This window comes from Mirounga leonina, unplaced genomic scaffold (assembly GCF_011800145.1).
Source record: "Mirounga leonina isolate KUSES-001 unplaced genomic scaffold, KU_Mleo_1.0 Mir_180, whole genome shotgun sequence".
Taxonomy (NCBI): Eukaryota; Metazoa; Chordata; class Mammalia; order Carnivora; family Phocidae; genus Mirounga; species Mirounga leonina.
The window spans coordinates 7,496,213-7,521,267 of record NW_023270469.1 but is presented as its reverse complement, the minus strand read 5'-3'; the positions used below and the strand labels follow the sequence as shown (position 1 = coordinate 7,521,267).

Genomic DNA, 25,055 nt, shown 5'->3' with positions numbered 1-25,055 from the left:
ACTTAACAAGAATATCATTAGTTTCCGAGAGCCGATTCCTTGGATGACTAAGAATACCGAGAACCAAAAACACAGGCACAAACTCCGAAGGCCTAATTAAAAGTGTGATTCTTGCCCCGGTGTGTAATGCGAGCCCTTTGGTTAGCATCCCAGGAGAGAAGAAACACCTCAACTGAAATCAGATTTTCCCCCTTTCTTCCTCTCCAGTTCTACCATTTTTTCATTAGCTAATCCCAATTAGAGGGCTTTTTTACTAAAGCCATAAATCTCTGCCGTTCCCAATAAGCATAAATTATATGGTAAATAATCGTATTCTTTGTCTCTCCAGAAAAATAAACTCCCTTTCTTACTTTCTTTTTTTTGGCAGTTCATGAGACTGAATTGCTAAGTCAACATTCATGCTTTCTGATTTGGGATTTCACCCTGCTTCTCATCTATCACTCGTCTATAAAAGCCACACTTCTTTTAGGAAGAAAACTACTACCAATGCACTTCTCTAAAATTCATCAAAATAAAAGTACACTTTTTCTTCCTATTTCTGAGTGATTCCAGGTAGTGGGAAAAGCTTGATCGTTGTGTTAAAAGCTACCTCTGCCATTTCCTGGCTAAATGGACAGGGACACTCACGCTGACTCAAACCCAGGTCTGAATCATCAACTGAGGACACCGGCTTCATAGAATTTTGTCCCAAAATAAATGAAGAACTTAATAGACAATGTTTAGCACAGAGGCTAGCACAGAATATGTGCTCATTAATATTAGTCGTTCATATTGTACAAACCAACGTGGTGATTTTGTTGTTGTTGTTCCTTCTGTGGTCAGCAGTTGCTTAACCCAACATTTTCTGTGTTAAACTAATTAACAGAAACATACCTTATCTGTGATTGATTTTCAAACTCATTTATTACTCGTTTCTCTATGGTTTAATTTAATTAAATTGAGCAGCATATCAAATATTGATTTTAATAAAATCTTGATTAAGACTCGAGCAATTATCAAACCACAATTTTCATACCGTTCCTGCATTTCAATGGAGTCAACCTGAAAACCAATTTGCTTTTAAAATAAAGAAGTGATTTTATATACATACACACACACACACACCCCTCAGGCCATTTTCAAAAATAAAGGAAAAAATGGCCTCCCGCTCTTTTCATTAGCAAAGATAAGCAGCAATATCTGACTAGGGTTCTAAAAAGCTGAATCCAGCTAGTCATCTCATCTCCAATCAGGAGTGGAAGGGAAAAAACAAACTAGAGCCAATTCCTTTGATAAACATTAATTTAGCAACTACTACGTACAAGCCACTATCCTACACTGTCCAACACAAGTAGAGGTAACCAAGAGCTAATCATATAGCCAATTTTAATGCGTGTGGAAAAATCCATCAACACATGCAAGTCTTTAATTTTATTGAATAATAACCAGAGAAGTACGTGTATTTCAATTCTTGAAATTACTCTGTGTAATTTATGTGTATAGACTCATTCTTAAGAGAATATAATGTAAATGTGATGGCATAAATTATCAATAGTATCATAATTAGCAATTAACCATCAGTAAAAGACATTTAATAAGTTAAATATTTGGTTTGATAGTTAAGGGCTAAAAAAAATGTCTGGCCAATAGCTATCACAGCAGCACCACCTAGAGGATTCTGAAAAGTAGCACAGGGTCAATCCCCCCACTTGCCATTCTTCCTATTTAGGTGAAGAGAAAGGTAGCTACTGACTTTCATCATTTTATGTCATTTAAAGCATTTCAAATCTATCCACATCATTTAGCATCTTCTTAAATCTTGAAATTTTTATGCAATAACTAAATGAAATTGAATGTTCTCAAAATTACAGTGCTATTAGACAAAGGATCCCAACTGTCCTCCTGGGGAGGCGGTACTGGGTGTGTGCTGGAGCATCTGGGGCCGGGAACACTATGACCTGAGCCATGGCTCTCCCCTCCCTCCAAAACACACACACCTCCTTATTCTATCTTGATCCCAGACACATCTGCGTCAAAGACTGGACATTTGGTAACATTTCAAAATCATATTCCTGAGCTACTGGCCAGTGTTTATTTACAGGAGGTAAGAAAAAATTAACTTTCTATTGTTAAAACTGTTTATACTAGCACATCCACTTACTGATTCCCTTCCACTGTCCAAAGCTGAATCAATGTTCTGGGGTGGATTGACAGAAAAATAACAAAACATCTTTTTTTTTTTTTTTTAATAGTTCTCATTCTCCTATTATTTTTGTAATTTTTCTGAACCAGGGAGCTACTTTGGAGTCCTGTTAAAAGGCCTACAACTGAGATAATAAAATATGTCTGCTATTCATAGGAACTGGCACTCTCCTTACATTATTTGGTTTCAGAACCTCAGCCAACTTCGCAGACCCTCAGCTGACTGCAGCCTCACAGGGGAATGGTGAAAATGCACATGCAGTGTGGTGGGGCCAGGGAGGCACAGGAGGAATGCTTCATTTCCACTGGAGGGCACTGTCTACCTCAGTCAGAGGGAACTAATTCACAGTTTGCCAGGCAAATAGTAGACAGAAATCCGACTTAACCTGCACTCTGAAGTCAGGATTCTGAAATGAGCACACTAGTAAAGGGCAGATGGGGCAGTGGCTCATTTGCGGTGATTCTCTAAATTTCAGGTACATGTACTTGGGTCCAATTTACCAAAGGAATATGAAGTTTTGCCTAGAGAAATCTTTTCCCCATTCTATATGCTAAAGCCATCACTAACAGTCATACCAAGCTGCAGTAATTTTAGTTCTTTCAAATTTCTTTTCTTGTACATGTTTTACCCTCTATTCTACCTCCACACCTATCACCTCACAAGTGTCTGGTTCTCCTTTATGACTCAGCTTAGATATCACTAACTCCAGGAACCCTTCCAGGATTCCTTTACATTGGGTCAAGATGATCTCCGATGTGCCTCAACCTATACTTCTCCCATGAGGAAGATTGATATAATTACCTGTTTACTAACTATGTCCCCCATTAGGCCATAGGTGCCATTAAAGCTGGGGATATTTCTATCTTATTCACAGTTATATTCCCTGCATTCCAACGGTTCTGGCTCAAACCCTCCATCAATATTATTGAAGGAATGATTGCTCTATATGATTTATTTTGGGGAGTACTCTGATGTTCTGTCCACAGCCTCCATTTCTTTGCCTTCCGAACGTGTGCCTCAATACCCACTGTTATGCTTCCTCACTTACCTTGTTCTCTTGATCCCTACAGTGGTCAGAAAAAAGGCCCAAGATTCCACAAGGTAAGCTGCTTCTTGCTATCTGGGATTATGGCAATTCTGCTTGGCCATCTCTTCACCATCTCCAGAACTTATTCTAGGATCCACAGACAACCCATCTCAATTCCTGAGTCAGCTGCAAGAGAAGTGGTCAACCAAGATATTTACAGTAGGGATCTTTCTGGGGTGCCTGGTGAGTCAGTTGGGAGGGAGATGAGATCCCCTCCTCTTTCCAAGCAGCTAACAAAGTCCTATTCTCTATTCTATGCAGTTGACATAATAGCAGAGAAGGAAAACAAGGAAGTTCAACTTTGTTTCTGGCTCAGCTACTTACTGTGTCCATGGAAGGACTCTATTTTCGAACTAGAAGAGCATAGAGGCATCCAGGTAACTTGAAGAGTACACAGTAGGGACCCAAATACAGAGTCATAGCCATCCCAGGAAGTTCCACACTGGTATGAAATAAGATTTACAATTCTGGACTTTATTCTGTCAGTTGACTTTTTTGCCTCAAAGTCTACTCAGGAAGTAAACCTGCCAAGCTCAATGGGTCACTGTGAGGGCAACTGAGACAGGGCATATAAAAGTGTTTGGAAAACTATACCCAGCCAACAAAAAGTGAGAGATTATTGTTAATAGAAAGACCACAGACTGCCCCATCATCCCATAGCCATTATCCTAGTTTTTAAAGGTCTGCAGAGAATCTTTCACTGCTAACATCCTTTGGTTTAATTGGAAAATAAAACTTACAGCCGAATTAGCCAAACATATATGAAATGATAATCAGTAGATCCTGAGAGACCATTTAGGGTACAATAAAGGGGGAAAAGTATATATAGTTGTGTTGTTTTGTTTACCTCCATACTTAAAATTGTGTAGACAAGAATACACATGCTGAGTGCCAGAAGTAAACATTTTTCAGCCAGTTCCCTTAGATAAAGCTCATAGTCTTTAGTCATTAAAAAAAAAAGTTTTTAAATTACTGGAAACTAGCAAAACACAAGATGAGAATTTTCCAAAACAGACAAGTTATTAAGCCAGTTTCAAGACTCAGAACGAACCCCTAGTGGGATAAATACAAAGAAAACCACACAAAATGAAACTTCAGTGTATGAGTGATCCCGTCTCTCAACATCCTCATTGACATTTGGTGTCATCTCTATTTTGTGTTTAAGCCATTTTCATAGATGTGTAGTGCTATCTCATTGTGGTTTTAATTTGCATTTCCCTAATGGCTAACGATGTTGAACATCTTCTTATGTACTTAGTTGCCATCTTTATATCCTCTTCACTGAAATGTCTTTTGCCCACATTCTAACTGGATCATCTGCTTTTTTACTGTTGAGTTTTGAGAGTTCATTAATTCTTCATTCTTCATTAATTATGTTAGACACTAATTATCAGATACATGGTGTACAAACATTTGCTCCCAGTCTGTAGCTGGTCTTTCATTCTCTTAACAGGGTCTTCCCATAGTTACTAACTTTGATTAAATCCATCAGTTTTTCCTTCTATATATTGCACTTTTGGTGCTAAGTCCACAAGCTCTTCGCCTAACTCTGAAGTATTAAGATTTTCTCTTGTGTTGTTGTTTTTTTTTTTTTTTTTCTGAAAGCTTTACAGTTTTGTATTTAAGTCTGTGATCCATTTTGAGTGAATCTGTATGTAAGGTGTGAGCCTTAAGTCAAGGACTTTGTTTTGATTTGGTTTGGTTGCTTGTTTTGTTTATAGATGTTGAATTTCTCCAGCACCATTTACTAAAAAATCTATCCTTCCTCCACTGAATGCTTTTGCAACCCTGTCAAAAAATTAGTTGGGTGCTTTTGTGTGAGACTATTTCAGAGCTCTCTATCCTGTTGTTCTGACCTGCTTGTTTATCCCTCCGCCAATGCCACACGCTTTTGATTACTGTAACTACGTAACGGGTCTTGAAATTGGGTACTGGGTTTCCTCCAACTTTATTCTTTTTCAAAAATTGTTTCTCCCATTATATTTCCTGTGCTTTTTAATATAAATATTAGAATGATTTTCTCTATATCTGTAAAATATCTTGCTGGGATTTTGGCAGACACGGTGTTAAGCCTATATATCAATTTGGAGAGAACACACACCCTCCCCCCTTTATTTTGACCTTCATTTTCTTTAATTGGAAGTTTGTAGTGTTCAGCATACAAGTCTTACTCATGTTTTGTTAGCTTTATACAAGCGAGTTTCATTTCTAGTTGTTTTTGTAAGTTCCTTGGCATTTTCTATATAGTCATTTCATGACATCTCCAAACGGGGACAGTTTTATTTCTTCATTTCTATGTTTGCCTTTTATTTCCTTTTCTTTCCTTATTGAACTGGCTAAAAGTTTCAGCCCTGTATTAAACAAGAGTAGTGAAAGAAGACTTGTTCCTGATTTTAGGAGGAAAGCATTCAGTCCTTCAACATTAGGTATATCATCTGTAGCTTTTTTGTGGATGCCCTTTATAAAATTATAAATGTCCTCTTTTATTTCTAATTTGCTGTTTTTTTAAAAATCATGAGGGTTAAATTCTGTCAAATTCTTCAACTGACAAAATCATGTGGTTTTTTTTTTCTTCTTTAGCCTGTTAGTATAGTGGATTATGTTGACTGAGTTTTGAATGGTGAGTCTGCCTTGTATCCCTGGAATAAACTCCAGTTGGTAATGGTGTGTAATTTTTTTATACATTGCTAATGCTATTAGCTAATATTTTGTGAAGGATTTTGCATGTACATTCATGGAGGATATTTGTGCATAATTTTCTTTCCTTCTTTCCATTTACTTATTAATTTTTGTATACTGTTCTGTCTGCTTTTAGGATCAGGGTAATGCAAACCTCATAAAAGGAACTGGGAAGTTTTCCCCCTTCTATTTTCTGGAAGATGTTGTGTATATATCATGTTAATTATTCTTCAAACATTTCAGAGAATTTTCTAGTGAATCTCCAGTGAAGATTTCTTTTGGGGAATTTTCAAATATGAAAATTCAATGTATTTAATAGTATGGGGCTACTCAAATTACCTATTTCATACCGGGTGAATTTTTGTGGTAGGTGGTGTTAAGGAACTGGTCCACTTCATCTAAGTCATCAACTGTATGCATGTGGAGCTGTTTACAGCATTCCCTCTTTTTTATATCTTCAGAGTATGTAGTGGCATCCCACGTTTCATTCCTGCTCATCTGTGTTTTCTCCCATTCTTATCTTTGACCACCTTGTTAGAAGTTTGTCTATTGATCTTTTCGAAAAACAAACTATTTTTTCTCTATTGTTTTTGTTTTAAATTTCATTGATTTCTACTCTTATTTTTATGATTTACGCTCTTCTGCTTACTTTGATTTTGCTCTTCTTTTCTAAGCCCTTCATGTGAGAGCTCGCATTATTAATTTGTTTCATCTTTCCTAATGTAAGCATTTAGTGCTATAACCTTCCCTCTCAACATTGCTTTAGCTGTATCCCACAATTTTGATATCCTGTATTTTCATTTTCATCTAGTTCACTGTTTCTCATTAAGATCTCCTCTGTGACTCATGGATTATTTAGAAAGTATTGTTTATTTCCCAAGTGTTTGGATATTTTCCTAATATCTTTCTGTTATTGATTTCTAGCCTGACTCCACTGTAGTTGGAGAACATACTCTGTATGAGCTCAATTCTTTCAAATTTGTTCAGGTGTGTCTCATAGCGCAGGATATGGTCTATCTTGGTATATGTTTTGCGGGCACTTGAAAAGAATATGGATTCTACTGACGTTGATTGTTCTATAAATGTCAACTTGATCTTATTTGTTGATGATGTTGACTTTTCTATCCCTGGTGATTTTCTGATTCTTCTATCAATTTTTGAGAAAGAGGTGTTAAAATCTTCAAATATCACTGAAGATATGCCAACTTCTTTCAATTCTGCCGCTTTTTGCTTTATACAGTTCACAGCTCAGCTGTTTGGTGCCTACATTTTTAGATTTGCTATGTCTTCTTGGTGAAGTGACCATGTTATCATTATTGGTCCTCTCTGAACCTGGCAAATTTCTTTGGTTTGAAGTCTGTTTATCTAATATTAGTATAACTACTCATGCTGTCTTTGGATTGTTTACATGACATATCTTTTTCCATCCTTTTATTTTCTATATGCCTATATTATTATATTTGAAGTCAGTGACTTGTAGACAGCATGTAGTTAGGTCATGTTTTTTAATCCACTCTGATGATCTATACCTTTTTATTAGTATATTTTGATTGTTTATATTTAATGTGATTATCATATGCTACAGTGGAGGTGGCCGTCCAGGCTCCCCAAATGGACTTCACTGAAACTGTTGCAAGGTGTGGGGAGGTGCCTAATTAGTTAATACCAAGAAGGATGAAAGAACTGACTTCTTACTAAGCCTTCTCTGATATTATCTGGTGCAGGATGGGGGGAGTTACAGTAAAGTGAGAGTGGAAGTCTATACTCTCCACCTGGCCTTCCTAGTCTTTTTCTGTGGTGTTTGGCTGGACAAGTATGGTTATTTTCTGTGACTTTCCATCTTGCTGGCTGGTCCCTTCCTGGTCCCTTGGCTAGAGAATAAACTTTTTTTAATTTTTTAATTTTAATTTTAAAATTAATTTAAAAAGCTTTTTAAAATTTCCATGTCTGTCAGATTTTTGGGTTACCAGCTTCTTCAGCTCCAAGTCCAGAATATATGCAGCAAAAAGAAAACCCAGGTAACTTATGATCGTGTCATTCCTTGGGTCCCAAATTCCCTTGGCAATCTAATTCTTTCCATATTCCAGAGTCTTCTTGTGTTTGTATAATTTCCAGGCATTTTAGTTATGTTTAGTAGGAGGAATAGGGAAAAGTACATCTACTCCAAATTTCCAGAAACACAAATCACTGATCTTTTTTTAAAATTAATTCTAACAATCTGTCTTTTAATTGATGTGCTTAGACTATTTACATTTAATGCAATCACTGATATATCAGGATTTAATTCTACAATTATAATATTTGCTTTCTAATTGTTCCACTTGTTTTCCATTCCACTGTTTGCCCTTTTCCCTTTTAGATTATTTGAACAATTTTTAGTATTTCATTTTAACATATCTATTACGATGTTTTGCTACATCTGTATGCTTTTTTACTGGTTGCTCTAGGAGCTATATACCTCATTTTTCAGTCTACTTAGAATCACTACTTAAATACTTCAAGTGGAACGTAAGATCCTTACTCTTAGATAAATCACTTTCCCTCCCCGACTTTCTACTGTAATTATTTTACATACTGTATGTATATACTTTGAAAACTCTGAACAATGTTACAATTTTTTGTTTTCAACCACCAAACATATTTGAAAACTAAAGAGAGAAGGAACAGACTATTACAGAGACTGGCAAATTTTTTCAGTAAAGGGACAGATAAATATTTTAGGTGTTTGAGGCCATACACTATGGATGCAATGATTGGAATTGGCCATGTGGACGCTTCTGGAATACAGACAGTGTTCTATTTCTTCACCTAGTTGAGAGTTACACAAGAGTTCATTTTTTAGTAACTCACCACCCTAACTTTTGTGCATCTAACCTTTTTTGTGTCATACCTACCAAATTTAACCTAATTTTGAAACTAAATAGATCAGAGAGCTTGAAAAAAACAGATGAAAGACTTTGGGAATGGATTATCAGAAAAAAAGAAGGGGTACATAAAGTATGTGGGATTTATTGCTCCCTTCAGCCCTTCCTTCTTTGAACAAAATTAACAGATGAGAAAATACTTAGTTTGCCCTCAACTCTGAGATACTGACAATTTCTACTAAGTGCAATTCACTGAGTAGGGAACTGCTTACTGGAGCTAGAAGTTGAAAAATAAGACTTATGGGAGCACCTGGCTGGCCCAGTTGGTAAAGCATGCAACTCTTGATCTTGGGGTTGTGAGTTCGAGTCCCACACTGGGCATAGAGATTACTTAAATAAATAAAAATAAAAATGGAGCTTGTGGGAAAATGAGATTAGGGATCAATGAAGAATATATTCAATGTGAATAGCAGGAGAAAGGGAATAAGAGAAGAAAGGGAAAGATGTCCTTTAGTGAGAAAGTCAACAATATGAATTCTGGATATTTTTCCTAGGGAGGGCATGAAGGAAAAGGAGGTTGAAGAGAAGGTGGTTAAGAAGAGAGGAAAGAAACAGGGGACAGAAGTAGAGAGGAAGAGGCTAGAGAAAGAGATGAGATAGAGGGAGAGAGAAGAGAAAAGGAATGAAAGATAAAAGGAAGGATGGACTAAAGAAAGGAAAAGACACAAGAAAGAAACGTGGCAAAATGACCCATATTGGGCATCTGGTACAAGCCAGGCATTTACCTGTATGATTTAAATCTCACATCAACTCCCTAAGGTAGATACTATCTTTCCTCTTTTATAAATGAGGAAATGAAAGTTCTGAGGATTTATTTTACTCAGGGAAACACACCTAGGAACATCAACCACAGCTGCATGCAACTCCAAATTCTGCGCTCAAGGAAACCATTTAATTCCAACACGGAGAATTCCTTTATGGCAAGTCAATGTTTATGTGACACTTGACTCCTGGAAAGAATTACCCTAGAGGGTGCCCTTGTCCTAATAAGTAGAAAATAGTTGACCTTCTGAAACCTTAAACCTATAATTCTGCAAATCTCTGGCATCAGGTTGTATTATGTGCAATACTTATTGAGATCACTGACATCCTCTAATTCTGCCTTACTAATAGGGGGCATTTTCAAAGAATCTAATGAAAGAATCTAACATTTCACTTTCTGAAGTGAAATAAGTACTAGAAGTTCTGTTTAAGTTGACAAAGAATGTCTTATCTTATGACAAAATGGGCACCAAATATATTCCATGGCCCAGTTTACAGTATTTGCCAACTAAACACGAATGCCAAAGATAGATAGATGTATGGGGTGGTATAGAAAATTCCAAGAGATGACTCAAGATTATCAAATTACCTAGATTTCTTCAAGCTAAGCAAAGAGCACTAGCAAACTACCAGTGGGAAAGAGAGACCTCAGAAAAAAATCACCTCATTTTGACAAAATTCTTTGACAAAATTATGTGAAGAATAGTGGACTTTGTCTCTGTATGTACCACAAATTTGGGGGTCACTTCAGAGTACTTGGAAAAAAAATATGCATTAATTCTTTCACTTAAGTTCAAAGTTACTTAGCACTTACTGTAGGTTAAAAGGAGGGGTAACAGGATGGCAGGAGGAGGAGAAGGGAAAGGGATAATTCACAAAAAGGCATAAAAATTAAACCAAGCTACCTCCAAGGAATAATTAGAAGTGAAAATCAATAAGGAGAAAATGGCTCATATTCTCCTCATTGATTTCCTGGGCACAGTGAGTCAAACTTGACTGTTGGTTAGAAGTCAGTTTGGCTACTTCTTATTACTTTTTCAGCAGTTGGGTACTCCTGTCAGTGCCTTTCATGCTGGAGTCTTGCTTTGCTCTAATCACAGCTGTCAGCTATTGAACGAGTTTGACACCTTGACTCCACAAACGAGGGGGGGATTCACACTCTATGCATATGCAGTTGATTCCTTCATTAAAGCTGACTGACATAAAAGATATGGTGCACAGCCACTGATTTTTATAAGCAAAACAAATGGCTACACAATCAAGTAGGAATATCCTTGATCAGAAACACCCAGAGAGCCCTAGAATTGGTCTTTATAAAATTCAGCCATTTTTATTACTGAAAATACCTATACTTTTACTATTTAAAATGCTAGATATAGGCAATCAGTCAAGAGCCAGATCTGTACACACACACCAGACTCCTCCCCTACAACCTCAGCTGTCCACTCCAAATAATCTTGGTTGGAGATCCAGGTGTTGGTCAAAAGGAGGATTACTTAGCTATTGTGATCTGGGTTTTTGGGAGGCATTTTTAAGTTTCTTGGAGGAAAAAGGACAGAATGACAGTGACCATTATCTCCTCCCCCAGCACCAAAAAAAGAAAGCAGAACTAGAGCTTCTCACAGTATTGTCATAATGTCACGAAATGATAGACTCTTAAGTTGAAATGGACCAACTTCAAAATTGTTTCAGAGCATCCCTGACAGGGGCCCATCCAGATTCTAGCTGACGTTCTTAACAATAAGTACGACTTGTTTGGCTGGAGGCTGCTTTTGGGAAATGGAACCACAAACCCCATCAGTAGCACAGGGAGTCCTTACAGCATGGTCCAACGGGGATGAATTCCCAACCTGTAACTTGTATCTAGCAATCAGTGTTTGCCCTCTTCAAACCCCAAGGCGTTATGACTCCAGCCACCCCATGTTCCTGCTGCACTTCTGACAATGGTTAGTCTCTGCCTCCCAGGCCACAGAGACATTACCAATGCCCTTCAAAAGGTCAAGTGACTGCTGACCATCCCTAACTGGCCTTTTCGTTTCCTCCACCAGTTCCTTAAATAGCTAGTGAAATGCTCTTCTATGGCAATTTGTTGAGCCTCCAACACTACCACCTGCAATTTCTCAGCAACTCAGAACTGCTGACAGATAATGACCAAAAAAAAAAAAAAAACCCAAGCATAAAACAAAACAAAACCCTAATGAATTAAACAAATACACTGGTGAGTAGAAACTCTTCAGCTGAGTGGAGAGCAGTAAGGGGACACTACCACTTGAAGAGAGTCAAGATGCAGCTTACCCTACTGTCTGGGGGGTAAGGAGATATAAATCAACAAATATATACATATATGGTTGTACTATTCAATGCTGCGATATATTTTAAGGGGAAAAAAAAAAAAACTATCGGTGGGGGACAGTGCGAAAGGAAGTACCCTGAGCGTCGCGAGGCCGCTGAGTCTGTCACCAAATCTCTAAAGCGGCCCAAGCCCAGAGTCAGACGGCCCCATCCCCTGCTTATTGGCTCCTGAGCGCGTATCACACCGGGACAGTGTTGCTTCGTGTGTCGCATCTGGTCTGTCTCCTCGGCTACAGTGAACTCAGGCCCAGAGCACCCGGCACGTGGCAGGGGCTCGAGAAAACGTTCTCGAATGAGGAAGTGGCTGTTACATTAAAGCGTACCTCAAGGAATGAATGACTGAATGGACGAACGAATGACCAGGCCTATGCCCACTCGGCTCCTCAGGCCCACGACCCCGCGGGCCCTGGCGCACCCAGGTAAGCGACCGGGGGCCACCGGCCTCAACCTCCGCCTACGGCGGCCGAAAGGCGTCAAGACCACTTCAGGGCGGAAGAGTCGCCCCCGGCTGCCGCGGGACCAGCGTACGCGCAGGCGCGGGCACCGACACTTCCGGGAGGTCACATCCTCCCCCGTCTCCTAGCAACGGCTGGAAGCGTTGCTGACTTCCCGGGCAGCGGTGGTGCCGGACTGAGTCGAGTCTCGCCGTCCGCACAATGGTAAATCTGGAGCCTGCGTCTGCGACCCGTCGCTTCAGGGGCGCCGACGTCGGGGGCCTTCCCTGTCCGGCCCCCGAGGCCGACCCCGGCCCGCCCGTGCCGGGGTCGCAGCGAGGGCTGGGGGCTCCAGAAGCTTCTTGGAGGGGCGACGGGGAGACCCGGGAGGAAGGAGAGGGCGACCTTAGAGGGGAGACGATACCTAGATGGGGAAAACTATCTTGAGGGATAGTTACCTATGGAGTTGATTCCGGGGGCTGGAATTTGCGGGGTGTAGATATCGAGAAAGGGAGAGATTGGGGGGAAATGAAAGATGTTGAGGGGGTGAGAGACGTCGATAGTGAGGAAAAGTTTGAAAAGGAAAAGACGAGATGGAGAGGAGCAAAGTCAGATCCTGGGAAGGAAGAAAGATGCGACAGGGAGAGCAGGGGAATGGGGAGAGGGGAGACGGAGGCGACACTGAGAAAGAAGAAAGGAAAATAAAGAGGAAGAGGAGGAGAGAGCAAAAAAATGAAAAAGAAGGAGAAGAAAAGGAAAGGGGAGACTGGGGATAGTTTGAAAAGGAGCAAGGTGAGAGAATTTTAAGAGGAATGAAAAGGGGATTGGAGATGGGGATTCAGAGATTGTATTGGGAGGCATTTATAAAACAACTGGAAGAGGAGAGGGAAAGGCTGACAGCAGAGAGGTATTTGGGAGAGAAGTTAAAAAAAAAAGATAAACGGGTGTGAGTGGTTGTAAGGAGCTGTGGACATTGTCCTTAAAGACGGCCAAAATGTAATACATTTTGGATCCCCTGTATAAGTATTTCGCTGTAGTGCAGTGTTTCCCAAAGTGATATGCAAACTCTAGTTGCTATGTAAGGTAGCTCGGAAATAACAAATAACACAGCGAATCACATCTGAAAAGTTATTCCTCTTCCCCCGCCCCAGCCCGTAGACTATATCCAGGAGAAAGCCCCCAGCACTGTTAGGTCCTTAACACCACTGTCATTTGGTAATTTCCATTTTTCACCTGAATATCAGAGTTCAGGCTCAGACCTTTCTTTGGGGTAGAATTTAATCATATGCTCTCTCTCCATTTTGTTTGCTTTTATGGTTATTTCTGTTTATGACAAACAGTAGCAGATTTCCATTTAGTAGTGGTAGTGATGTATAGTTTCCCTGTAAAATGTGTTTAAGTTTTTAATAGTGAGATAATTTAAACAGCATGCTAGGTAAATAATAGAGATGGTATTCATAATGGCAAAAAGTGAGAGTCCAGTACACAAATGCCTGAAATTCAGAAGTACCTGCTGTAGTGGTGGAAAAGAGGACATAAGTGTCCCTGCCCACATCAAGTGCAAAAGAAAACTATCTTTTTGACGAAAGTAGGATAATGTTCACCTCTGTGATGTTGGAAGGAAAACATAAATCACAAACCCTCATCAAGAAACTGCAGGATACTGTTTGAATTCAGAAAATCCAGTGACCACTCGGGAATAATATGCAAGTTTGAAAAAGATTATTTGTGATTTTAGCATTGGTAGAGGGGAATAAAACTGGTACAGTATAGTCTGTGCATAAGATTAATTCAGAAAGCTGAGTTAATTAAGGGGTTCCAACATAATCATTTATGGTTGAACATTCAGCTTGCACTGAGATTACCAAGCTCTCGAATTACCAAGAGAATCCTGGAATATGTTGTGCTTACAGAATATCCTGAATTTAATCATCTGAACTCCCAAGTAGGTAATATTTAGGACTAAAAATCAGATATCTCGTGAAGGGATACTTTTAGACAGAGGGAGGTAACCATATATCTCTATAACTATTTGAAGGACTATAATACAGAAAAGGAATTTTTCATATGAATACAGAAAGATCAATGAGCAAAGCATGAGTGGGAGAAGATTTCTGTCCAATTTAGAGAATGCTTTTCCAGCAAATAGAGACATTAAAAGTTGAGTGAACTCTTGTGAGGCAGTGAGCTTTCCACTCCTAGAAGAGTTCAGGCCAAGAGATGTGTCAGGGTTGTATGTAGGAGTCTTATATAGGCTTGGATACAGGACTTGACCATTTCAAAGCTCTCTTCCAGAGGTCTGAGATTATAGTATCCAGTATTTTAGGTTAAGGAGATTGGGGGGTAGGTGTCTCTCTAAACATTATTCACTTTAGGATTGGGGTTACCACAAAAACCCCCTTTGGTTAATTGCCTTCCTGATCTCTTCAGGCAGAGGTGGAGGAAACCCTAAAGAGGATCCAGAGCCATAAAGGGGTTATCGGAACTATGGTCGTAAATGCAGAAGGTAAATATGTAACAGGATGCCTTCTTGACATGCATAAGCCAACCAAGAACCTGTTTGTTGTGCCAAGCCTAGGACAGACATCTTAGCATCTGAAATAAAAAGTATCATAATCATAAATATATCCAGTCACAAATACACACTTAAAAGACATATGGAAGAAAAGGCAGGGATGTGTTACGGTGATCATCTCTGAGTGTTGGAATTACAATTGATTTTTGCTTTACTTTCCTGAAGTTTCTCAGTATTTTTCTTATCCAAAGGCAACAAAATATCATTTTTAATACCAATTAACTTCATCTAATTAACCCCTACTAGGATAAGATTATATTAGGATTCAGGGCACTCGTCTGAAAGCCAAATTAATTTTTTCCCAAACATATAAACGAAAGGTTTATTTTTATGGTCAGATTATTAACAACCAGAGTGTATAACAAGCATGTTTATTAATAGCATATGGTGTAAGTTGTGTGACCAGAATTCATAAGCTATTCCATTTCAGCAGCCTACTCAATTTTAGATGAAAGTACCATTTATTATAGCGCAGCTTTGCCGCTTTCAGAAGACCCATGAACCTTAATACTGAAAATATTTAACTAAGATGGTGTTCATGTGTTCTTGTTTACTACTAGTGGTTTTAGTGTCATTTTCAGCAAATCATTTTAATACATCTTCAGGTTTTATTCATGACGAGGTAGGCCTTCTACCACATTTATACATTTAGATCTCCTCATATGATGTGTTAACCAGAGTCCTTTGGTTTCACCATTACTGAAACATAAGCATCCTATCCATGACGATAAGGTAGACTTATCGGTTTCACCCACTGCAGAGTGGTACAGGTTTTTATTAGAATAGATTCTTTGTTAATGTTGGTTTCTCATTTATAAAACCATTCATTGTTTACAATACTGCAGCACTGACTGTTGAATTAGATACTGGTGAATATACATATTTGTGTCCCAGGCAGTCATAACTATTACATATTCTTATGTATATATAAGCCTGATTTCTGTTGGCTCTTAATTTTAAGTGTTCTTGACATCTCTAACAATCCATCATTTGAATTTCACTAGATTTTATTAGCCATCCAGCCAATTCCTTATACTTTTGAAATACAATCAACCAAAATACAAATGTACAGTCGAAGACTACCAGCTTACTGGGATCATAGAGAGTCCTATTTTAAAGTACTACCATAAATTCAGCAATATCAAATTCATATTCGTTGTTCTGGAAGTTCCATCGTAGGGATTTATCCTACCCCTAGACACAAATGTGAAATGGCATGCACACAGACATATTCTGTAGCCTTGCTTATAAAAGTCAAAGATTGGGAACAGCCTAAATGCCCGTCAGGAGGATTTATTAGTTACATGTTCATAAGGCATCCATTCAACAATCATGTTATGCAGTCACAAACCTGAGTGGCCCAGCCTTATGTGTACTGAATGGGATAATTTTCCAAGTCTTGAAATGAAAATAAAAGTACAGAATAGAGAACAATACAATTAAGGAATGAAGAACGCAAACACAAACATACTTGAACACACTTAGAATGTCTCTGCAAGGTTACCAAAGAAACCAATGACTACTTCTCAGAAGAAGACGTAGGTGAATTTTCTACCATGGGCTAAAATTGCTTTCTTAATAAATTATTTTTTAATTACCTCACATGGTACTAAGAAAGAGCTCAATAAATATTTGTTGATTGGTTTTTTTCAAGCGGTCTGTAGAGGATATGAACAACTCCCAGGGTTTCCACGGCGTGCACTTATTATTCAGAAAGGCTAACTGTTTTATTTACTGACTTGGATCATGAATAGACTAACTAAATAGGCCTGAGCACTGGATTCATAATCTTGTCATCTATATTTTAAATAATTTATTCTGGTTGTATTTATTGTTTTGACACTGAGCAGTGCAGACTTTGTAGGTAGTCACTCTTCAGGATGCAGAATAAGACTAGTCCACGGGATGTGCTTTCAAAAGGTGGAGTGCTTGCCACATTTCAGTCTGCTGCTTGTTAAAGACACAGGCCTTGCCATGTTTCATCAGCTGTGAATGACATAACTGACTTCAGGGCACAGTGGCCAACAAATAATTATACAGAAATGAACACATCTGATATAAAACCTTATTTATTGAACAGGTTTTCCTGTAAATATTGTCCTTGTCTTGTTTGGCAAGACCCATTCCGGAGGTAATGGTTTTCTTAAAAGAGAAAAGCAAGTAGTCTGTTTCATGGTCAGAATGGATGTTCTCAAAGAATATGAAAAACTGGGAAAATCCTTAGTTTGTAATTACTGTTCCACACCTGAAGTCCTCTCTTGTGTAAGTTTCTGGAATTGCATTCTCTGAGGGAAAGCCCAGAGCTATGTTCGCCTCTTTCACTGCTTGGCCTTAATTCAGGTACTTGTAGAATCTGAGCAACCCCAAACTCACCTTTATATGTCCCCCTAAATAAAAGGCAAGTTGGCAAAACAAATCCTTGCAATTCCCTGGCTATCTGGTAGTTCTCAAAATCATCTGAAGGCCCTCTCAGATTCAACACAACTCCCTAGCACAGCACCTGTTCAAAAATAAGCCCCAAGCACCAAGCAACCTGAATTGAGCTAGATTGATTTGAACGGAATTGAATTATACTTGCATATTTGTCTAGCTAGATTTTCCCAGTTAAATTAATAGGTTCAGATTTAAATGCACATAATGGAACAATAGAGCACACAAGCAACTAAATTTAATAATGCTTAAGCCAAGAATGAGCGCAAACCAAGGAATGCCCAGCAAAACCAGAGTGCCCTCACTGCTGTGTCCTCTACTATAAAATTTAAGGTATGCAAAATACTGTATGAGGAGATACAAAGAAATGTTGTTTAAAATCCCTTTTTGATACACTCTTCAACGTGGGCTGTGATATCCCTTTCTATTTCTAGCCTTAGGGGAGGAAACTAGCACCAGGTCACAGACCAAGCATTTCAAAGCACAATGGTTGTAGACCAGCCGCTTGGAGGTACATTTTGTAGAGTAATATGTTACCTTAGTTCTGAAGTAATCAATTCACAGCTTCCAAAAAACGTATGCACCAAAACGTTCATCACACCATTAGCTACAACAACAGTAACAACAAAAACAGTTCCTAACAATCTAACAATCCCCCCATTGTTAGGGGGATATAACCAATCCCCCTAACAATGGGGGATTGGTTATATTATGTTTATAAAATAGTGGACAGCCATTAAAACTAATTTGATCGCATTATCACTGACAAGAACAGCTTGTATATGCTATCATTTAAATGAAGAAAAAAGCAAGAGTCAATTTTGTTATGATAGTTTGACCAAGTATATTTTAAAACCCACGTAAAGACAAAAAGATTGGCAAGGAATAAGCTAAAATTGTTACCAGTGAGTAATCTCGGCCATAACTTTTTCTTCCACTTTACAACCACCAGTATTTTCCAGTGTTTCCATCGTGTGCATATTCCTTTGATAGTCAAAAAATGTTAACCCAAGAGTGAATCTCGTAACAGGCATTCCTATCCGAACAACGTTGGACAACTCGACAACGGTTCAATATGCAGGTCTTCTTCACCAGCTGACGATGAAAGCCAGGAGCACGGTCCGTGACATTGATCCTCAGAACGACCTCACTTTTCTTAGGATCAGATCAAAGAAACATGAAATCATGGTAGCCCCAGGTAATGTGGCATTTTGTTTCATATTTAAAACATCTTTCTGCTTTACCGGATAGAAGCTTTGTTTCAATGAACTGGAAGTATAGATTTTAACATGCAACATGGCTCATAATGTTCTTCAATTACAAAATGAAGATGTTTGAATCTGAAAAATCTAACCTGGAAATTTTGTGAAATTAGGGACAAATGTAACCTTTGAAGAAGTTGAAATTTTTGCCCATTTGCATTTATCAGAAATCAAAAGTTTAGGAGATGTAGGTCCCACATTAGGTGAACTTAGGACACCGAGACTTTCAGGAGAGTGGAGAAATGTCTCCTGTCCAAAGGATAAAATAGGGAGTGGATCAAAGGCCTGTAGGGTCTTACACCTTCCCTGGGAGAGAACCCATTCACTTGGTCTATGGACAGACAGCAGCCATAGAAATACTTCTTTCCCTGAAGGAATTACATGCACAGTATTAGCCAATGTCTGTATAAAACAGGACTCATGCTCCAAAATCTAGTCTAGAACAAACTTCTCTATAGAACATCTATAAAATCAGAATGACCCACAAACTGAAGCTTTTTCTCCACCTGTGTCCTCACCCTGGCTACACAGTAAAAGCACTTGGAGAGCTTTACAAAAACAATTACTGATACCTGAGGCCTCACCCCAGGCCAATGAAATCAGGACCTCTGGAACTGGGCCCCAGGTCCTCTGGAACTGGGCCCCTTTTGAAAGCTGGACGGGTGATTCCAAAGTGCAATGAGGATGGGAAACCTCATTGGTCTATAGAAAGTCCAAGTGATGTTTTGAAGAGAAAAGCAGGTTAGCTGAAGTATTCATTTATTAAATTTAATTTTTCGGGTGGGTTAATTTTGTCCACCTCTCTCCACAGATAAAGAATATCTTCTGATTGTCATTCAGAATCCATGCGAATAGCCTTGCTATGGCCCAGCTTGTCCTGTGACTCCCAGCCGAAAACCTTTACTCTTTATTACTAAAATTATATTCCAATCGAACTGACCTTTTGGATATTGTTTTCTCTTTTTACATGTAAACTACTGTGCACGTCTCATTTAGTCCCTTTCGAATGTATTGTAAAGTTGTGATTTAGCTATGTAATAAATGAATTCTGGTATGTGGGTCTCTCTTTTTTTTCTACAAAACAAAACTGAAGAATTCTCGTGAGAAGACAGGCTTCCTTGCGACAGTCTTTGCAGTCTAGAGATACACCAAGAAGCAGCGGGACTGTGTCATTTTGCCCATTTCCTTAGCATGTGGGGAGATCCGGTGGAGCACAGCAGGAGCGACCAGGGAAGTAGGAAGTCCTGACCCTCTGGGGGCACTAGATGCTTTCCCAGGTTAAATAAGGGAAGTAAAAAGTCGGAGGCATGGTTCTGGGCAGGGTCAGCCCCAAGGCTGAGCGCCTCCTCCCACCTGCCCAGCAGACTCCTCAGAGCACAGCCTGCGGGACCAGCAGTGGGTCTGGGGCCAGGTGCACACTTGGAGGGCTGACCAGAGAACTCCAGAGGGTGTATTTTTACTAGGCATTTCAAACATTCAGAAAATAATGAAACTAATAATAGAACAAATATAACAGATTTCCAAGCCCCATTAGAACAGATGTTAATATTTTGCCATATTTGCCTTCTATCCTCTCTTTTCTCAATCAAGCCTTTTATTTTTGAGATAACTGGGGACTCACATGAAACTGTAAGTAATAACACAAAGATCCTGTGTACCCTTTACCCAGTTCCCTAAACTATGGCATGTATCTAACTTTCAAGTCATTTTCCCACACTTTTTATTTTAAAAGACTTCAAACTTGCAGAAGTGTGGAAAGTATAGTACAGCCAACTCCCACATAAGCTTCACTCACATTCACCAACTCCTAATATTCTACATTTGTTTCATCTCTCTCTCTAGATAGTCTATCTATTAGATATATACATAACCAGAACCCCAGTTTCACATTTAAGACAGTTAATATTGATATAATATCATCTAATACACAGTCATATATTCAAATTTCCCCAATGGTCCTAATAATGTCCTTTATAGCTTTTTCTTTTAAATCCAGAATTTTTTTTTTTATTATGTTAGTCACTATACAGTACATCATTAGTTTTTGATGTAGTGTTCCATGATTCATTGTTTGCGTATAACCCCCAGTGCTCCATGCAGTACATGCCCTCCTTAATACCCATCACCGAGCTAAACCATCCTCCCACCCCACTCCCCTCTAAAACCCTCGGTTTGTTTCTCAAAGTCTATAGTCTCTCATGGTTCATCTCCCCCTCCAATTCCCCCCCTTCATTTTTCCTTTCCTTTGCCTAGTGTCCTCCATGCTATTCCTTATGTTCCACAAATAAGTGAAACCATATGATAATTGACTTTCTCTGCTTGACTTATTTCACTTAACATAATCTCCTCCAGTCCCATCCATGTTGATGTAAGAGTTGGCTATTCATCCTTTCTGATGGCTGAGTAATATTCCATTGTATATATGGACCACATCTTCTTTATCCATTCATCTGTTGAAGGGCATCTCAGCTCTTTTCACAGTTTGGCTATTGTGGACATTGCTGCCATGAACACTGGGGTGCATATGGTCCTTCTTTTCACTACATCTGTGTCTTTGGGGTAAATACCCAGGAGTGCAATTGCTGGGTCATAGGGTAGCTCTATTTTTAATTTTTTGAGGAACCTCCACACTGTTTTCCAAAGTGGCTGTACCAACTTGCATTCCCACCAATAGTGTAAGAGAGTTCCCCTTTCTCCACAACCTCTCCAACATTTGTTGTTTCTTGCCTTGTCAATTTTTGCCATTCTAACTGGTGTAAGGTGGTATCTCAATGTGGTTTTGATTTGAATTTCCCTGATGGCTAATGATGATGAACATTTTCTCATGTGTCTGTTAGCCATTTGTATGTCTTCTTTGGAGAAGTGTCTGTTCATGTCTTCTGCCCATTTATTGACTTGATTATTTGTTTTTTGGGTGTTAAGTTTGAGAAGTTCTTTATAGATCTTGGATATCAGCCCTTTGTCTGTAGTGTCATTTGCAAAAATCTTCTCCCATTCCGTGGGTTGACCCTTTGTTTTGCTGACTGTTTCCGTTGCTGTGCAGAAGTTTTTTATCTTGATGAAGTCCCAAAAGCTCATTTTTGCTTTTGTTTCCCTTGCCTTTGGGGACGTATCTTGAAATCCAGGATTCTATCAAGGGTCACATGCTGCATTTGTTTGCCGTGTCTCTTAATTTTTAGCTATTTTTAGAACCCCGTTCTCTTTTTTCCACCTCTAGGTGGGATCAAATTTGTATTTCCTCTCCGCAGAGTCCCCAGTGCCACCTGCTCCCCAGCCTGTAGCCCCTCCCAGTTGGACCCAGATGCAGCCTGTAAGTAGAGGAAATTCAGCCCAAGAGAAGGTCTCAGTCACAGGCTTTCCCTTCCTTCCATGCCATGACTTGGAGACCAGATATACCACCTTGGACCCAACCTCATCCTTCAGCCCAGCGAGGTGTGGATACCATAACTCACTCACCCAGGGACAGCTTCAGCATCCACTGGCAGTTCCAAACATAAACAAGGCCTTGTTAGAATCCAAATGGCAAGAAAATGCTTTATTGAGGGAAAAGACCACAGAGATGATCTATCCAACCCCTCAATTTTACAGGTGAGGATTTCACCTGAAACATGGGTCAGGTGTCTTCCAGGAATTGGGTATATGGGCTCGTATCGGACTGATCTTGCCTATGGAATTGGTGCTTATCATCTCTTCAGAGGGCTTATGCTCTTGTGAAACCTGCTCCACACTTCCCCCCCAAAAAAGTGTTTTTAGGAAGTAAAAATTAGCTCATTGTTATAAAATGTGCCAGAGGTAACATTTTATTCCAATACCTAAATCTGTCATCTCCCCATAGCTTCCCAGCCCACCCAGAGCTCATCAGCAGGTGCATGGCTGAGTGGTAAAGCCACTTCCTTCCTTCTGGCCCAGCCAGAAATTTCAAGCCCCATTTGAGATGTAGCAGTGGGAAATCTCTGGCAGGTGCAGGTGACACCATTGCAAGTGCCAGGGCTCTGTGTGGGCTCTTCCTGGGAAGAAGACTCTTCTGTCTTACTGGGCAGGGAACTCTGGCTGCACTTCTGCATCCAGAGGACACCGTAACCCTTTGTTGGAGACAGAGACCATGGCAACAAAACGTAGAACCGGCCAACACCAATTGCAACGAAGGAGGATATGATCTTGGGGAATTTGTACCACCCCTCTCTGCCTTCCAGCACACAGACATTCACATTCCCCCCTTGGATTCATAACAGCATAGTTAATTAGCCCTATTGAAAAGATGCCTGAACCCATAGACTAAAGAGCAACAGCCATACAAAACCATTGCCAAAGCTTTCGTTTCCTGTGAGAAGTACAAGCCTGGACACATTGGGGCCTCCCCTTAGACCAACTTGCTACAAATTTTACCCAAACAATAGGAGAGCTATTTGCAGACTCTCTGGAGGAACATATCCCAGCCATAAATATTAATGATAATGAACCTGGAAAGGCCAGCTTAATAAAATAGCTGAAAATGCATTTACACATCGTTAGCGTTACAAACTCCCAAACTTCATCACTGAAGAAGAGGACCATCCCCGTAGAGAATGTGTGGGAGCCTGTCCAAAGCTCCAGCAGGTACTGCCTCTCTCAGTCCCTTTTGCAGGGTACATTCTGGCTTTTGAGCTAGATTGCCTATCATCTTTAAAATCGAAAATTACCATAGACTAAGACTCGGATTTCTGCCCACTTTCTTAGTCTTCGACAGATTACAATTATCCCTAGTCTGTCTTTGACATGGGACAAAATATTCTTACTTTTCTGACATTAGAAAAGAATGTACTGCCCTTATATAGGACACTACAGCATGTTTAGGTGAAATGGCCAAAGATATTCAATCAACCAATATTTGGTCTTATATTCCATTTCTTTAAAAAAAAAAAAAGTAGATCATGTTTGAGGCCAAAACTGAGCTTTCAGAATGGTGCTAACATCTCCAATCAGAAGCCTTACAAATGATAAACTGGTACCTGAAATCCCGGGAATCATGGGGCTAAAAGTGCTACCATAGTAGGAAATCATCTCTAGTAATGGAAACTCAGGCATCTGCATGGCAGTTTGGAATATTCTTAATATCTTGAATATTTAAGGTTAGTAACACATTAATGTATATTTCTTATGAAAATTTGGTATAGAAGGTTGAGTTAGCCATGTACCCAGCCATTCCTTGAACACAGAGAAAAGAAGACTGAACCCCTTCCTTTCTCCTGGGTTCTTCCTCTGGGAAACCTCCACGCCTTGTTTCCCTTCACCATATGACCTCAGGACTCACTCTCTGGAGGTCGCCAACCTTAAACATTCCTGCTACATGCAGAAATGATTTTAAAATTCTCCTTCTTATGTGGTATATCTATACAATGGAATATTATGCAGCCATCAAAAGGAATGAAAGTTTGCCATTTGCAATGACGTGGATGGAACTGGAGGGTATTACGCTGAGCGAAATAAGTCAATCAGAGAAAGACATGTATCATATGATCTCACTGATATGAGGAATTCTTAATCTCAGGAAACAAACTGAGGGTTGCTGGAGTGGTGGGGGGTGGGGGGATGGGGTGGCTGGGTGATAGACATTGGGGAGGGTATGTGCTATGGTGAGCACTGTGAATTGTCTAAGACTGTTGAATCACAGAACTGTACCTCTGAAACAAATAATACATTATATGTTAAAAAAAAAAAAAAAGAAGATAGTAGGAAGGGAAAAATGAAGGGGGGGGAAATCAGAGGGGTAGACGAACCATGAGAGACTATGGACTCTGAGAAACAAACTGAGGGTTCTAGAGGGGAGGGGGTGTGGGATGGGCTAGCCTGGTGATGGGTATTAAAGAGGGCATGTACCGCATGGAGCACGGGGTGTTATACACAAATAATGAATCATGGAACACTACATCAAAAACTAATGATGTAATGTATGATGATTAACATAACATAATAAAATAAAATACTAATTCTCCTTCTTTGGTCAACCTTACAACATGAGGTGCAATACGGTGCAGTTGAAAGAGCATGAGGCCTAGAGTCTGACTTTACTACTTACTGGTTAGCAGGGTCCACACCTCTCTGGACCTGAGTTTACTGGCCCACAAATGTGCCCACCTGCTGTGGCCTAGCACTCCAGACTACAACACAGCATAGATGCCAATTATTATTATGAATAATAGCAATATCAGAAAATAAACCAACTTTACCAGAATACGAGCCATTTAATACATCTCACTGTGGCCTCTTCTAATATTTAGCCACATGCATAAATAGATTTAAAGAGTTGTAATGCTATTAAGGACACAATTCTGTCAAATTCCTTTATTTATCATTTAGTAAGGATTTCCACATTCCTATGTACGGGTTTT

The 25,055-nt window shown here is 39.4% G+C and overlaps 2 protein-coding genes across 3 annotated transcripts in view; one reads left to right on the top strand and one right to left on the bottom strand.

The window, feature by feature from the left end:
- The window catches only part of CDYL2 (chromodomain Y like 2), a 1,015,850-nt gene that overhangs the window by 801,831 nt on the left and 188,964 nt on the right, over nt 1-25,055 (bottom strand). Inside the window, exon 1 of one of the 2 annotated variants that reach the window (XR_004682909.1) lies at nt 12,310-12,495. The gene's annotated coding sequence lies outside the window, so the exon portion shown is untranslated. Of the gene's footprint in view, nt 1-3,230; nt 4,110-12,309 lie in introns of those variants that run through there. The other variant, XR_004682908.1, reaches the window with a different exon arrangement.
- DYNLRB2 (dynein light chain roadblock-type 2) lies at nt 12,571-18,932 on the top strand. The gene is made up of 3 exons (XM_035025301.1): nt 12,571-12,645; nt 14,851-14,926; nt 18,456-18,932. The coding sequence occupies exons 1-3, from the start codon at nt 12,643-12,645 to the stop codon at nt 18,674-18,676; spliced, it is 300 nt and encodes a 99-aa protein (XP_034881192.1). The 5' UTR covers nt 12,571-12,642; the 3' UTR covers nt 18,677-18,932.

Coding starts and splice junctions, on each gene's coding strand:
- DYNLRB2 (XM_035025301.1), top strand. Junction 14,927..18,455: donor TATGGTCGTAAATGCAGAAG/GTAAATATGTAA, acceptor ATCTCGTAACAG/GCATTCCTATCCGAACAACG.